General features: G+C 47.1%; 1 protein-coding gene and 1 long non-coding RNA gene across 2 annotated transcripts; one reads left to right on the top strand and one right to left on the bottom strand.

Annotated features, from left to right (window-relative positions):
* Positions 1-3,528: 3,528 nt before the first annotated feature.
* LOC123380857 lies at positions 3,529-5,220 on the bottom strand. The gene is made up of 3 exons (XR_006587181.1): positions 5,084-5,220; positions 4,628-4,794; positions 3,529-4,484 (listed from the first exon to the last, which is right to left on the bottom strand). It is a non-coding gene; the product is annotated as an uncharacterized LOC123380857 (long non-coding RNA).
* Positions 5,221-5,418: 198 nt separating this feature from the next.
* RBP4 (retinol binding protein 4) lies at positions 5,419-14,595 on the top strand. Its single transcript, NM_001290249.1, is given in 6 exon segments — positions 5,419-5,479; positions 5,639-5,767; positions 5,869-6,005; positions 6,150-6,256; positions 12,079-12,291; positions 14,301-14,595. Coding segments are annotated over 5 exon segments (606 nt in total). The 5' UTR covers positions 5,419-5,479; positions 5,639-5,656; the 3' UTR covers positions 14,339-14,595.
* Positions 14,596-17,316: the final 2,721 nt, after the last annotated feature.

Raw genomic sequence — 17,316 nt, 5'->3', positions numbered from 1 at the left:
AATTCCACTTATATACACATACATGGAGGTGTGTATACCAGCATGGTAACAGTGATTATTTCAAAGTGATGGGATTTATCACATTAAACTTCTTTTTTTTGCCTATATGATTTTTCTCAAGTGTCTATAATGAACATATATAATTTGTGTAATAAATTCATGCATTCGTAAAGTTAAAGAAAAATTTTTTTAATGTTTACTTGGTTTTGAGAGAAAGCAAGAGTGTGAGCAGGGAGGGACAGAGAGAGAGAGAGACACAGAATCCAAAACAGGCTCCAGGCTCTGAGCGGTCAGCATAGATCCCAACATGGGACTGAAACTCACAAACCACGAGATCATGACCTAGGCCAAAGTCTGAGGCTTAGCCAACTGAGCCACCCAGGCACCCCAAAAAACAAAAATTTTAAGGTTATTTTCATAGGCTATGGGTGAGGTTTCTTGGGAATGAAAAACTGTGAGACCCAATTCTAGGCATCAATTGACAGGAGCAGGCAATTGTTTAAGTTAGAAAAAGCAAGTGAGGGGCAGCTGAAGGGCTGTCAGTTAAATGTCCGACTCTTGATTTCAGCTCAGGTCATGATCTCACAGTTCATGAGATCGAGCCCCATGTTGGGCTCTGTGCTGACAATGCAGAGCCTGCTTGGGTTTCTCTCTCTCCCTCTCTCTCTGCCCTTCCCTTCCCCCCAACTCAAAATAAATAAACTTAAGAAAAAAGCAAGCAAGGAAAGAGGGGTCACTGGGGACTACTTTGAGTACTGCATGGCATTTTATACAAAGTTTTTTTTTAAGGGAAATTCTGAAAGCCTGCCTATCTCTCTCCTCCTGTCTTTGACCAAGTCCTATTGTCTCCACTGCCCTTCTTGCTCAGGGTGGTTCCTGCAGAGTCCCTGGCCAGTGCTGACAAGAACTTTGTGTTACTTATTGGCTGCTCAGTACAAGGCACTGAAAAAAACAAATGTAAGAAAATAACAATATTTTTTAAAATAACCAAACATACCACTTAGAATGAATTAAAAATTTTTTTAAATGCTTATTTTATTTTTGAGGCGGGGGAAGGGGTAGAGAGAGAGCGAATCCCAAGCAGGCTGTGCACTGTCAGCACAAAGCCTGATGTGGGGGTCGAACTCACAAGTGGTGAGATCATGACATGAGCCGAAATCGAGTCAGACACTTAACTGACTGAGCCACGCAGGCACCCCTGAGGTTTTAATACTACACAATACTTGTTGACTTTTTGAACTTCATTGTTTAATTTTTATGTCAACATTTCTAAAATATTACAGACATTAATTATCATTTATTTAGATAAAACATCTCTGAAGCAACAACTAGGTCAATGTGAAAGCAACATTCCACTTAGAATAATTTTAGAAATATAAGACGCAAGGTATTGACAATAAAAAAGTGATCATAAGAATAGCTAACATTATAATATATAATCGGTGCCAGGTACTCTTCTAAGACCCTTACGTATATTAACTCATTTAATTCTTACAAGAACTTAAGGAGGTAGGTACTGTGATTGTCTGTATTTTACAGGCGAGAAATTGAAGCACAGAGAAATTAAGTTAACTAGCTCAAGGTCACACAGCTAGTAAGGATAGTGACCTACCCCCAAACTGCCAGTTTAAATAGGATTAAATGAAAAAGTGTGCCCACTGGTACACAAGACCTCATACTAGCTGCTGTAGGGGAATATACAAAGACACTTCCTTTAAGGAATTATACACACACACACACACACACACACACACACATATATATATATATGAAAATGTTATTAAACACCAATTAAAAAAAAGTTAAATAAAAATTCCAGGAACTCTTTTAAAAGCCTACAGATGTACAAAAGAATGGTTTCACTTCCTTAAACTTTCTGCTTAACAAGCTTGCGTTTCTTAGTAGTATACTATACTAATAAACAGATGTAATACTTCTATTGTTGCTAACATTTTCTACTGCAGTTGACTTATTTCTACAGGAAGCAGTGCTTATATAATAGCCAAATCATATACACATGAGATTGAAGCACCCACACAAAACTAGCAACAATACCCTGGATTAACCAAGTACGTTTCAGATCATTATACTGAATACACTCTTCAGTTCCACCTCAGCCAGGTTCTCTGTTCCCACTATTGGTCATCACCAAAAGGCACCCCCCAAAGGCAGGGATTTCAGTTACATCCTGGCAGCCAAGTGCAAAGGGCTCCTTTCACCTTACACATCTGCTCACAGGAATCTCTGTACACACCAAATTGATGGGTGGGACCAGGTGTCTCAGGAATAATTCACTTGGTGGGATCCATGTTATTTTCACCTAAATTGAGGACACTGATGACTTTGTAACCACTGAAAAGAAACCTGTTGAAAAAATCAGTTTGACCCTTTGCACCTGAAAAAGTTGGCCGAATAAGTAATCTTTTCATTTTCCCACCAATTATTTTGGCATCTTTTAAATGTAGTCGGAAGATAAACGCTACCCAATTTCCTTGTTTTTCATTTTCCTTGGCCTTTCTGTCAGGATGTGGATGTAAATGTCAGTTTGCATGAAATGGAGTTGGTTTGAAATGCTTAATTGTTACGAGGGTAAGGACGTAAAGTTCTTTGCCTTAGCTTTTCTTTCAATTATGGTAAAACATCTTTCCATATTTCCTAGGAGCTAGTGACTTGCTTGTTGCTGTATTCATTAAGGTTACACTATTCTGTTACAGGTAAACCCCCCAAATCTCAGCAGCTTAACCCAACGGAAGTTTATTTTTCATTCACAAAAAGTTAGTCACTGGTGGGGTCCCGGGTTGTGGCGTCTCTGCCGGCTGGCAGATGAGGGAAGAGAGACGGCACGGATGATTGGACAGGCAGCTTTTACAAGCCCTGTCTGGGACTGACACACAGCACTTTTGTCCACATTCCATCCACCAGACTTCGGCATGTGGCTTTATGGAGCTACAGGAAGTGGGGAGGTGCCTTCTGGCAAAAAAGTCTCTTCTCCACAACTCTCCACCATGGAAGAGGAATGCACATTTTTTGCTGGAAGACTAGCTCCCACCTCTGCGATAAGCGCTGAATCCTGAGAAATTATACTGTAGAAAGAATGACCTCTGGCCAACTCTTTTTAAATAAATCTTTTATGAAGCCTACCTAAAGTGATTCATTTCAATAAAACAAATGAAGTCAATGTCTGTTAGGTGAGTACCTACTAAGTGAAAGTCTCTTAATAAATCTCATGGAAAAGTTGGGGGAGGGGCAGATACCAAGATGAAAGACTCATGGTCTGCCTTTTCCATGAAGTATGGCAGCAAATGAACTTTTGTGTATATCATCTATGATCCATAATTTAAAACATAACTTTACTTCCGGGGGGAGGGAGAAAAATGTTTGTAATGAGAATATTTGTTTTGCTTTCTGATTAAACATTTTCACTCTAGGAAACTTTGGAAAGTACAAAAAGGTACAAATCAAAAAACAAAACCAAAAACAACCTTCAAATGTCCTTAATCCTATCACACAGAGGTAATCACCATGAACATCTTTTCCTGTTTTTATTATATAGATACACGCATATTTGAAAAAAATTACTTTATGAGGACAAATTTCAAAGCACCGATGTTAAAAACATCAGTTGACCTGTATTCACCTATTTGCAGTCAGGAAGAAATTTGAGAGAGAATGCCAAAATAAACTGTTTTTCTTTGCTGGTATCTGGGACACCAAGGTTCACGACAGATCAATAAAAGAGAGAGAGGAGAAGGAACAGTTATAGCACCTCTTACACATCTAACACATGAAAAAACATGTTGCAGAAACAATCGCCATACGGTGCGCTGAAATTCCCTGCATTTATTCAGCACGTAGCGTGTGCAAGGACCGCCAGCACATGTTCTAGGGGAAACAGATGAAAGGGATGCAGTTCCCGGGAGAACTTTTCTGGTAGTAATAACCATCCAAGGGCAGTTACACTCGGCCAAGAGCTCTCCCTCCATCACTGGACCTGTTGGACAAGAAGCTGGAAGGGCTTGACTCTGGAATGTTGAGGAGGGGGTCCAAGCACTGATTGGACAGGAGAAAGATGCCCGAAAGTCATTTCCCACCCAGGGTGCACATACACTGCCACGTGTACCTCCCCCCACACGGGCCCTGCAGGGGCAGCTCTTATTTGAGCTATTTGGGATGATTCGTCCTGTGATAAAACTGACCTAACCAGAACATCTCCTAAGTAGCCGGTTGGCCAGAACAGGGCTTTCCTCCCTCTGGGGCAGTAAGGAGTTACATGCATCATCATTGGCTCTCCAGAGACACCCTAAAGGGTCAAGTTGGGGGAGGAGGCAGGGATGGAGGGCAAGGTGGCAGGTGGAAGCAGAGAACCAGGCAGGTGGATGTCCAGAGAGTTCTAGGAAGGCGCCTGCTTCTTTGACACACCACTAACTCTCATTCAATCAAATGCTGCATCCTCTGACTTCTTTGACCCATGCGAGGAACGCTAACTTTGAAAGATACGACAAAAACATGGTCAGTAAATGGTACCATCAGGTAGGCAAAATAGCATAACGAGTCACAGCATTTTGCCTCAATTGACCATGGAATTTTGTTCGCCTCCCAGCTCCTGTCCACTCTTCAGCGAACTCACCTTAGGTATTTTGAAGACAAAACAAAATTCCACTATGGCTTTGAAATAAAATTGCATCATAAACAATTGGTAGACGTGTTTCAAAGCGGTCTGAGCGAAGTGCCACAGAGTAAGTAGGCGACCACCGAGGTTGCTCAAGTATTTCCTGCTCTGACCAGGGTTCGTTTCTGGAGAATATTTAACAGGGAGGATTTTAATGCTTCTAAAGATGTTGAAACTAAAGAACAAATATTGACCCAGAAAGTACCACAACTCTCCCGAAAGAGAGTAAAATACGTCCTTTATAAAATGAAAAGCTCCTTGGCCGAAATATCCCCAACCCCCTGCACAACTGGCCGTCGGAGGTTAGAGAAGCCAATCTGGCACGGGCCCGGGGCGCGGGCGCCGAGGCACCGGCCAGCATCCCGGGGTCCCCCCTCCCCCTGGGAGAGGCCACGGTCTTCCCGCCAGGCCGACCTGCGCCTGCAGCCAGAGCCACCGGGCCCCGAGGCCACCCCAGGCCGCAGCTGGCGGTCGCTGGCACGAGTGCCGGGTGACCAGGCCAGGGCTTGTATCCGCGGCTCGGCCGAGGCCACCCCGCGCGGCAGCCCCACCGCCCGCGGCGGCCCCGGAGGTGAGGCTCCCGCCCAAAGGGACCCTCCCTGCCCCGGGCGGCGGTGAGTCAGGTCGCGTTATGCAAGTGCTGGCCGGCCGGCCCGGCGCCTCCCCTCGGTCTTTCACCCCCGGCCGTTACGAAAGCGCGACCCCCCTCCCGCCGGGGCTATAAAGCGCCCGGGCGGCCCCTGCGGCGCGCTCGTCTCCCTGGCTCCACGCGCACCACGCCGCCACCAGGCTTGCGCGCAGCTCCGGGCGGTGAGCGGCGGCGGGGCGGGGGCCGGGGCCGGGGCCGGGGGCCACCAGCCGGCCGGGGGTCGCGGGCTGGCGGGCGGACAGGGCCAGGGGTCGCGGGCGGGGGTGGCGGGCAGGGCCCGGGGGTCGCGGGCGGGCGCTCACGGCGCGCGGTACCCGCAGGACGGACTTCTGGGCACGATGGCGTGGGTGTGGGCGCTGGTGCTTCTGGCCGCGCTGGGCAGCGCCCGGGCGGAACGCGACTGCCGGGTGAGCAGCTTCCGAGTGAAGGAGAACTTCGACAAGGCTCGGGTAGGTATCTGCCGGGCGGTCCCCGGTGCCCCGCGTTCTCCCTTCCCGGAGGCCGGCCCTGCACGCCGAGCCTCCAAACCCCGCACTCGCCTCTTTCGCAGTTCTCCGGGACCTGGTACGCCATGGCCAAGAAGGACCCCGAGGGCCTCTTTCTGCAGGACAACATCGTCGCCGAGTTCTCTGTGGATGAGAATGGCCAGATGAGCGCCACGGCCAAGGGCCGAGTCCGTCTTTTGAAGTCAGAGCCTCCCTCAGCCCCCCATCTCCAGCTGAGCACCCAACCCTGACTAGGGAGGGCCGGGGGATGGGGGGCAGCCTCCGGGTGGGATGGTGGGAGGAAGCCCTTTGTCGGCCTGGCTCAGGATCTCTTTGGCTTTTGCAGTAATTGGGACGTGTGCGCAGACATGGTGGGCACCTTCACAGACACTGAGGACTCTGCTAAGTTCAAGATGAAGTATTGGGGCGTAGCGTCCTTTCTCCAGAAAGGAAGTGAGTAGTCAGTTCAGTAGGACTCTCAGGGGATGGGGGGTCATACCTGGCCAGATTGCCGAGTTTCTTCTTCAGCGGCACCCTTGGAAAGAATGGTCTGTAAGTGGCAGGAACCCTGAGCAGGGCCTGAGGTTGGGGAGGTGAGATTGGGACTGACCAGGCCCCCTCCCTGCCCACTTTCCCTACCTCCAGCTCAGAAAACCTGGCCCAAGCTCAAAAGGACTTTGGGCTTGTTAGGTGACCTCCTTCTGCCATTTTCCTATCCAGCCACTGTGCCAAGGTGTGTAGCCTTCTCCATGCTCAGACTTCCCACCTCCCCAAGACCCATCCCACCTCACCATTCACCCTGGTTTTGTATTTCCTCCATTTCATTGGGCTGAATCCCTGAGACAGCTTGATTACTTGGGGCCCCAGCAGAGGCTGGGAGACCTTTATCCAAGGATGTGGGGAGCACTGTGCATAGGGTTGGCTGACTCCGGGGTGCCCTGCCTGCAGATGCTGAGATTCTGAGCCAGGCACAGTGTTCTGGGTGGCACTGATCTCTCTGCTTTCTCCCAAGCACCAAAACTCAGATGGGGGACAGACAGGGTGTTGAAGACTCAGAAAAACATCCTAAAATCTAGGCTAATCATAAGAACACAACATTTACCTGCCTTTTTGACTTTCTTTCCATTTCTCTTAAATTTCACATCTGGAATCCATTTGGTACCCAGGAAATAATGCAGGCCAAGGGCGACATATCATGGGATCTTAGGGAGTTACCCCTACAAAGGGGGTTCAATATACAGATGAATAAACTGAGACCAAGAGAAAGTATTGATTTGCTCACGGTCATACAAGTTTGTGGGAGCCAGTGTCAAAAGCCAGGGATTCCAACTCCCAGGTAAGTAGTAAAAAAGTATTTTAAATAATGCAGCAAAACTTTCTAGAGTGATTCATTTAGTATGAAAGATATGCGTTTCTGGTAATGAATTACAAAAATCAATACTGGGGGTACAAGATTACTAATTTTTAGTAAATCTAAACACATAATGCTCTGTTGCATTTTGAGATCCACTCCGGAAAGAACTAGGATTCTGCTGGTAATGCATTTGGGAAGAGTGGGAGAGAACCCGATGAGGAGGTGGGGTTTGCCTCTTGTGTCCTACCCCCTCCTTTGCTACCAAACCAGATTAGTCTTGCTTTTACCTCTGGTAGGTTGAGATTCTACCTAGGATTTCATCTGGAGGCAAAAAAACAAAAACAAAAACAACTTAAAATCTTTAAAGCAATGGCTATAGATATTCAGTGAGATGACTACAACATGGAAGGCTCAGAATTCAGTTCCCTGTGAGATTCCCTTTCAGGAAAGAAGCAGTGCTGGATAGTGGTCAACATGCAGGGTTTAAATTTTTTTTTTTTTTAACGTTTATTTATTTTTGAGACAGAGAGAGACAGAGCATGAACGGGGGAGGGGCAGAGAGAGAGGGAGACACAGAATCGGAACCAGGCTCCAGGCTCTGAGCCATCAGCCCAGAGCCCGACGTGGGGCTCGAACTCACAGACCGTGAGATCATGACCTGAGCTGAAGTCGGACGCTTAACCGACTGAGCCACCCAGGCACCCCGATCCTGCAGGGTTTAAAAGTTAGACTGCCTGAGTTCAAATCCTAACTCGACCCACTACCTGTGGGAACTCAAGTGTGTTCCTTATCCTGTCAGTGCCTCAGTTTCCTCCTCTACAAAAGGAGGTGATCATAGCCCTTGCCTCATGGAGTTGTCTTCTGTGGATGCAGTGAGTTGACCTGCAGAAAGTTAGAAAAATGCCTGAGATGTGTGTTCTCTGCAAGTGTAGATTATTAGTGCTTTGTTTTCTCCCCAGGCATGAGTTATATTTCATCTTCTGGGCACGGGATGGGAGGTCCCACAGAGACCATCAGTTCAAGCCTCTCATTTTACAAGTGAAGAAACTGAGGTATCTTTTAGAGAAGTGACTAGCCCAGGGCCACGTGGCTACTTAATGGCACTTAGTGATACCTCTTTGCCCAGGGCATGAGCTGCCCCAGTGTTTTCTAAGTGTCCCACAGACCGTATGATTTGTTGTTTCTACCTTCCTGTATCTTACATGCTTTGGGGCCTGGGTAGGTGGGGGGCTTTTACAAACTCTACCATCTCTCCTTGTGCCAATTTCTTTCTTCCTTGATCTTGGTCTGGCATTAAACCCTGACTTGGTCAGGAGGGTCTGAAGCCTCAGAGAGTGACCTGCGTTCTTAGTCTCTCCCCCTCTTCACATGCTGCATTTCACCAAACAGATGTGTTTAAAACGAGGTACACTTATGCAGAGAAAATAGCTCAGGAACAAAGGCTTGCTAAATTTGTTGTCATGTTATTTTAAAAATAAATGCAGTAAATCTCTCAAGTTGAATATTAAGTGTCAGTGTCAGCAGACTCCAACATGGCTTGCTGCCCCAGCCTTGGGCGTGCTCTATCCTGGCCTCCTTCTGCCCCAGCTCTGCCAGCAGCAAACAGGACGTCTCAGGGGTTAAGGAATGCCATCATCAACCGATCTCGGTGGAATGTAGGCTTTACCATTGACTAGCCTCTCTGAACTTTGATTTCCTTAACAGAAATGGGGATAAAGAATAGTTCCTATTTCATAAGATTGTTGGAAGGACAAATTAAGGTAATGCATGAAAAATGCTTAACCTGATGCATAATGAGTGCTCAGAAAATATCAGCTTTGGTCATTATTGTTTCGGACCATTCCTGAAAGACCTGGACAAAGACTCTCCTTTGTCTGTCTTCCAGATAAAGTCTGTCACTCTGCTGGTAAAGGAGCCTGTGCAGGCTACATAACAACGTTATGTACATCAGTTCTTGAAACCTGGGTCCCCAGACCACCTACGTCTGGATCAGCTGGGTGCTTGTTAAAAGTGCAGACTTGTGAGCTCAAACCCAGACTTTCTGAATCAGAAACTCTTGGGGTCAGGCCCCAGAGTTGGCAGTTTTGGTATGGTCCTTAGGTATGCTCCTTCTGCACAGTGAAGCTTGAGAAACTGCTCTAGATAATTCAATCCAAAGATTATCTTTGCTTACTCAGGTTTCAAGGTCTCAGACTCCATTCACTTTGTCAGGGCCTGCTGGACTTTGGTGGGGGGTGGGGGTGGGCAATTAGAAATAGCATCACACCCACCATCCGGCTCTACTGGACTATTAGGCCGAGAACTGGAGGGAGATTTTCACCTGTTTGTTCACTTTCGATGATGGGAGGATACAGGTGTAGGATGCTGAAGGGACCTGTTCCTGGCCCACTGCACTGAGCAACAGATCTGCAAGGGAACCAGGTCACCAAGACAGCTCCGTCTACTGAGTGTTTTCTTTGTTTTTTGGACTGGCATTTAGTTAAAACCTCTAAACTCGTCCATGTGGGTACAGTATAGAGGCAGCTGCGGGGGCTCCTGGCCATATGGCCGCTGCCTTGATCACTCTCCCTCCCCAGCTCTGTTGCATGCAGACAGCTACTATCCAGAAATGTCTGGGGGATTCTGGCTCTACAGGGTGACCCACCCCCAGCTGCTGGGAGGGAGGAGGCTGGAGGACCAAGTTTATTCTTTCAAGTGGTGCTCAGGCAGTTCATCTCTTGCCTTAGGAGGGAGAATCTGGCAAGGATTGTTAGGATTTAAATTCTTCTTCTTTGAACTATTTAGCCAAAAAGAACCTGGAGATAAACCAAACCAACTTAGGCCTTTTTTTTTAAAAAAAGTCAAGAACAGTAGTCAATTTTCTTAAACCAAGCATTGAAAACTATTTAGTTCTTAAGTCAGAATTCACATTCTGGCAACAATCTTGGAAAAACAAAATTAAGCTGCAGATTTGCTGAGCTGACAGCTGCCTCGATCTCGAATTGGGGCAGCATTTCAAAGGAGAGCACATTTGTGTCTGAGGGGTTGGCCGCTGGGGCACCTCTGACAGACACACTGAGCCCCATCACCAGGGAAGAAATGACTTCATTTGCAGAGGAAGAAGACTTTGCCCAGAGGCTGGGGAGCCAGTGAGGGAAGGCCCTGGTCAGGGTGAGGCCCATGGCTTCTGTTCCTGGCCCAGCTCCTGTGTCTGGGCACCCTCAGCTGTGGCCTAGGACCCTGTCCCGTGGGAAAGCCTGGAGGTACAGCAGTGGCTCACTCTTCCTCCTGGAGAGCCTGGAGTGAGCTGAACTGCGGGTCTGGATTCACACTGTCCTGTGGGTCTGGATTCACACTGAAGCCCTCCTCAGCTGGCACTCTCAGGGTTCTCCGAGCCGAGAGGCACACCCTGAGGTGGCTTAGGTGGGTAGTAGAGGTCCCCCTATGCTTTCTGAGGCCGGGGGACCCGGGTTCCTCTGCATTCCTCTCATATGGAACCAACATAGAACAGGGACCATCATCTGCTTCACGGCTTGGGCAGGAAGGAGATGGAGACACAGAGGCTTTTTGTTTCTTGTTTCTTGTCCCCTCTTTCCCCAAGTTACCTACTGCCTGGAATTAATGTGGTGTAGATGTTAGGCCTGTGGGCTCCAGCTCTGTCCTGCTCTTTGTGATCTTGGGTAAATTATTTAGTTTCTTTGTACCTCAGTTTCCTCATCTGTAAAATAGGAATAACAGTGTGGACTTTTGGGTAGATGGGAGGAATAATTGTTTACACAGTGACAGATGCATAATTAATTGTTCAGAAAGTCCTAGCCATGGCTACATGTTAATGAGAATGTTAAATTAAGTAGAGATGTGGCACTTTTTAAAAAAGTTTTATTTTTAAAATTTTGTTCCTTTTTTAAAGTTTATTTATGTATCTTGAGAGAGAGAGCATGCCCGTGCACACAGGAGAGGCAGAGAGAGGGAGAGAGAGAATCCCAAGCAGGCTCTGAGCTGTCAGCATGGAGCCCAGCACAGGGCTTGATCCCATGAACTGTGAGATCATGATCTGAACTGAAATCAAGAGTTGGATGCTTAACCAACTGAGCCACCCAGGCACCCTGGAGATGTGGCACTTTTTACCAAATATAAGGTATTCAGGTAAACCTGAGCATTCATTGTTGTTTCCCCAGTCCAAATCTCTCAAACATAATTCTTATTAATGTTGTTTCTCATCCTGCCTTTGTTGACATTTATACCACTTTGTGTACACTTCTTCATGGCTTATTACCTCCCAGCCTTAGGGCTAAACAAAATCTAAATTCTTCAAGGGCTCAGCTCTGCCTCTGTCAGGGGAGATCTGAAAAATACAAGCTTCTAAGAATGAATATGGGATGTCAGAGGGTGGGCACCTTGTGTCCTCAACACAAAAATTACTCTCTTTTGCCAGCATGAAGAAGCATGTCAGGTTTCTAAGCCAGAATTAGGGTGAAGCAGAAAAGCCGTGAAGGGGATCATCAGAATGGCATTCTCCAGTGGATCGGGGGGCAGCAGGGAAGCGAGAAGACATCAGCCACAAAGGCACAGACATTGTTAGAAAATGGATGGAGAAGACAACAGTAGAAAGGTCTATTTTGTGGTTTTCGATGGGCCCACATTCTCTGTGGTTCTTTGGATAGATACAATCACATTTATTGTCAGGGTGGGAGATAATCGTTGAAGTGAACGCGGCCCCCCACGCCCTCAACTCCAGGGTTCTTTTCTGCAAAGGAGAACAAAGGCTTTCTTATTTTCCCAGCTTTGTAAAAGCCATCAGAATTCTTTGTAGTCTCCTGTTTCTTAATGAAATAAAACCAGTTTCAGGAAGTCACCAGTTTCTTGAGCCTGCTCGTCAGTTTCCCTGGCACCTGAGTTGGCTGAGGGAGCGGCACTGGCAGTGTGGCTTTCTGGCTTGCAGATGATGACCACTGGATCATCGACACCGACTATGACACCTACGCGGTGCAGTACTCCTGCCGTCTCCTGAACCTTGACGGCACCTGCGCTGACAGCTACTCCTTCGTGTTTGCCCGCGACCCCAACGGCCTTCCCCCGGACGTGCAGAAAATCGTGCGGCAGAGACAGGATGAGCTGTGCCTGGCCAGGCAGTACAGGCTGATCGTTCACAACGGTGAGTGGGTGAGGGTCAGGGCACCGCACACTCTCCTGAGGGGTCAGTGGGCAGTGAGTTTGGGCCACAGGCCAGTGAAATACGGTGCTTCTGCCAGAGAGAGAAAACAGAGAGTCTCAGGAGCCCTGTTGGGCCCAGTTTGGTCCTTCTTGACCAGATCTTTCACTGGCCTTATCGTGGGGCGGTTTCAGGAGGGATGGGCAAAAGCCCTTTTCCAAAACCCTGGCACTTTTAATTAAATCAAACTGCAGAGGACAGGCTCTTCCTTTACATCTGCTACCCCAGGCCCAGTCTGTGTGGCTACACTGCCCAAAAAACCATTTTGACAAAATTAACATTGTTTAGGGAGTCAGTAGCCCCAGTGAAGAGCCGGGCAGCAAATAATGGCCATTGCTGCCAAAGTTAAAGAGAGGGGTGCCTGGATGGCTCCGTTGGCTAAGCATCCGACTTCAGCTCAGGTCGTGATCTCAAGGCTCGTGAGTTTGAGCCCTGCGTCGGGGTCTGTGCTGACAGCACAGAGCCTGGAGCCTGCTTCGGATTCTGTGTCTCCCTCTTTCTCTGCCCCTTCCCCACTCACACTCTGCCTCTCTCTCTCTCTCTCTCTCTCTCTCTCTCTCAAAAATAAGTAAAAACAATTTTTTTTATAAGTTAAAGAGAGACCTCACCATAGCAAGTTTGAAACAGAACCATTTCAACAAATGCTCTTTTTCTCATATGGAACTAGAGTGCCATGAAATTGACTAGCTGGTTTTCCTCACTTATGTTTTTTGAGATTCCCCAGAACAATCGTTGAATCTTTTTATAGATGTTACTCTTATCTGATCTTTTTTTTTTAGCATATGTGCTGCCTAAGCGAGCACTACCCCTGTCTGATCTTGCTTTAAAAACCAGTAACATTTTGGAGGAAAGTGTGCAGTCTATTTTGAAATGACACTCACTCCCACGGGAAACTGAGTTTCAAAATCCAAATAGGGTAATGTTAACATGTAGAAAAAGAGAACAGAACTGAGCTCCTCCATCAGTCATCTAACTAGCTGGCCCATGCCACACCAAACAGATATGAACCTAAACCAAACACATTAAAAAATAAGATTTTGATGCTCTTCCCTGGGGGCAGCCTAAATGGAGGGTGCGCAAAGGATCTCACCACAGCCAGGCCCCACACCAAGCCCTTTCCCTGAATTATGTCACTTAATCCTCAGAGACTCCTCATGAAGTAGATACTCTCATGATCCACATTCTACAGATGAGAAAACTCAGGCTATGAAAGATTACACAGGTTGCCCCAAACCTCCCACAGGTAATTGAGTTGGATGCAAACCATGGTTGTTCTGTGACCCCGACCCTCCTTGTAGAACCGCCTGCTGACACGTGACAGAGGACATGGTGGACATTCTATAGAACCACCCACAGAGTGACTGAGGCCAGGCTGATTTGGCCTCCACTTCCTGAGATAGGAGGATATGCTCCCAATCCTTTGAAATGCAGTGAGGCGGGGCACCTGGGTGGCTCAGTCAGTTAAGCCTTCAACTTTGGCTCAGGTCATGATCTTATGGTTGTTGAGTTTGAGCCCCATGTTGAGCCTTGTGCTGACAGCTGGGAGGCTGGAGTTTCTTCAGATTCTGTGTCTCCCTCTCTCTCTCTGCCCCTCCCTAACTTGCACTCTGTCTCTCTCTCTCTCTCTCTCAAAAAAAAAAAAAACAACAAAAAAACCACTAAAAATTTTTTTAAAGAAAAGATTCAGTGAGGCAATTTAAGGCACGTAAAAGGAAAACTTTAAAACAGCAGCTCCTATGCTGTCCCCTCTCTTTTGCCCCCCGAGAAATTCAAAGGATTTCAGAAAGCCTTAAGGATGCCAATGAATTGCAGATGAATTACTGCCACGTCTAGCTGTAACCCTACAAGAAACATTTGAATAAAGCTGAGCCCTAAGGCCATCCTGACACACCCCATGTACCTTTAACATTGGGTCCAACTTTCTGTCATTGACTTTGTTTTCTGTATTTCAGGTTACTGTGATGGCAAATCAGAACAAAACATTTTGTAGCAACGTGGAGTTTCATTGGAAAAGTTCCCATTAACTCACTCAGCCTTCAGCTCTGTCTTACCTTAGGAGTTTAGTTTCCCTGCTCTGCTCCCCTCCCCTCAGCCAACATGGAACCTTAGTACACATAAAAATATGTGAGGTGATAAGTGAATCTGCACTCGAATGAATGTCTGCCTTCCTGGAGTGTCCTAAGGAATCGTTTGAGGCTTAGGATTCCAGACTTTGATTTATTAAAATATAGTCACCGGTTTGCTGTGATCTGGGTCTTTATTTGTGTTGTGTCTGTGTCAAAGTGAGAAGTCCTGCAGATGGTTGGGTACGGTGTGCTTTAATATACCAGGAGGGGCTCTTGTCTCCCAGCTCTTCATGACTTTTGGGCTGTTCTAGTGCCCAATCTCCATTATTAATGACTGTGGCTTCTCTTGACTTCCTGAAAAAAACGGGTTTCCCCATTAAGTGAGAAAGGCCTTAACTACTAGCCTGGCCAAGGCACTGAGGCCGAAAGAGGTGAGTGTTGGTAGGCCAGGCCAGCGAGCCCAAGGCCTCAATGTACCCAAGGTTCATGAGGTAGGAAGGATGGTGGGCTCACCACCAACCCTTCATTATTTCTAGCACTTAATTTACTTCTTTTTATTATTTTTTTTTAATGTTTACTTATTATTGAGAGAGAGAAAGAGCACGAGCAGGGAAGGGGCAGAGAGAGGAGGAGACACAGAATCCAAAGCAGGCTCCAGGCTCAGAGCTGTCAGCACAGAGCCTGATGCAGGGCTCATACCCACAAACTGCGAGATCGTGACCTGAAGCGAAGTCAGATGCTTAACCGACTGAGTCACCCAGGTGCTGCTTAATTTAGTTCTTATTTCAGGCATGGCCAAAATATTGAGGGACAGGTTGCTGTGGGCTTCCCTGGGGGAGTTAGGAGAGGGGGCCCTGGAAGAGATCTGTGGGAAGATCCTGGCGCCCCCTACTGGAGTGCCGGAAAGAGGCTAGCTGGGATAGAAGTAGTGGGGCTGGAATGGAACACCAGTGTCCCACGGTTAGTAGCACTTGTGAACACAATGCCTAACCTCATTCAGAGCCATTTGCCTTCATTTCCCAGGAGCTCCCAGGAACTTCAGTTTCTTATTTGGAAAAGGCATCAAGGCTTTGGTACCAGAGTCTTGGTTTTAAGTCAAAATCCAGCTTAGATATGTATTAGCTGTGTGATTTGGAGCTGGTTATGTGACTTTTCTGAGCCTCACTCTTCTCTTGTGAAATATGGGGAAATAGTATCTGCTTGATAGGGTGCAGTAAGGGTTCAGTTAGACCACTCAGGAACTGTGCAAGCCCCGGAGATGATGCCAGACTGATGTTCATGAACTGGGTCTGGAGGTGGGGAAGGGCACATATGTGTAGAGATCTCTGCTTGGGGGCTGGCATATCACAGAGCCAAAAGGGGCTTCCGGGTCCACCACTTCATTGTGTGTTCTCCCATCAAAGAGGCAGATGACAGGTAACCCCGTAGGGGTAGTCACTGCCTGTCGTTCACACGGAACAACAGGTGTCAGAACTGGGCTCTTAATCTTCAGTCTGATGATTCCAGACACCCATAACGTAGCCACACATCACATCAAAAGACAGCTTTAATTTACCAAATCTGTCAACCAAAGATGAACAAAAGATCCCTGTCCTCTTGTTCTCAAGCTTGTGATCACCATAAATCTTCCTTCGGAAGCAAGCTACTCAATAAACTTTGTAAGCAATGGGAACCAGCGGCACTGATTTACTCTGCAACAAAGATTTGTTGAACACCTACTGTGTGCCAGTACCCGAGCTCTTGTGCGGTCCTGCCATTGCCCAGACTGCAAGTGATGGCATATCCCTGGGATCTCTTTGGCTCTTGTTTCTCCCCTCCCCCCTCCACCGCCTCTTTGTCGCAGAGATAATTCATAAAAATGGAGACCTGTAAACACAATGTGATGACTCCTAATGTTGTATCTTTGGGCCCAAGTTCCCCATCCCTGCTTCCAACTGCCTACTTTCCATTGGATCTCATTGGGATCTCAAATTTATCCCCAAATGAAACTCTTGGCTCTCTCATCCCCCATTCTTCTCCTGGTCTTTCCCCATTTTTCTGGCCTGCTGGATCATCCAATCATTGTTCATCCAAGAGTCACCTTCGAATCCTCTCTTTCCCTCATGTTCTACATCCTGTCTGTCAGTAAATCGGGCTTACTCTGCCTTCCCAAAGTAGTCCCAAGATCTTATCTCACAACCCCCTACTAAGGCCACCCACCTCTGACTTCCCATTTTTTTTCTACCTCAGCAGCCACCTAATTTGTCACATTTTTATTCTTGCTCTTCAAAGTCCATCCTTTGCACATCAGCCAGAGTAATATTTAAAAATAGATATTAGGTCATATCAGTCTCCAACTGCAAACCTCCAGTGGTTGCCCATTGAACACAGAATAAACTCCCAATGTGGCCTCCAGGCCCAACATAGTTCAGCCTTGTCCCTTCTCTGGTTTCAATCAATGGGCTCCAGCAGGGCACCCCTCTGTCCTGGCATCAACAACAGTGTGTAACACAGAAGAAGATCAGTCAATAGTTTGCTTTGCCTACACCAGTCTTCTTTCTGTTCCACAAGTATACCAGCCCCTTTGCACCAGGACCAGTGTTGACAATGTCTGCAAAGCCCTATTCCCCTGGATTCTGATGGTTGGCTCTTTCTGGTGGTTTATCTTTTGGCCCAAATATCAACCCCAGAAAGGTCTCCCTAGACCCCTCCCCCCATCCCATCCAAATTGCCATCAGTGTCCTATTTAAAATTTTTTTCATGTTTATTTATTTTTGAGAGAGAGAGACAGAGACAGAGTATGAGCATGAGCAGGGAAGGTGCAGAGAGAGAGGGAGACACAGAATGTGAAGCAGCTTCAGGCTCTGAGCTGTCAAAACAGAGCCTGACACAGGACTCAAACTCATGAACCATAAGATCATGA

Source organism: Felis catus, chromosome D2 (genome assembly GCF_018350175.1).
Source record: "Felis catus isolate Fca126 chromosome D2, F.catus_Fca126_mat1.0, whole genome shotgun sequence".
NCBI lineage: Eukaryota > Metazoa > Chordata > Mammalia > Carnivora > Felidae > Felis > Felis catus.
This window is presented reverse-complemented; position numbering and strand designations above follow the sequence as displayed.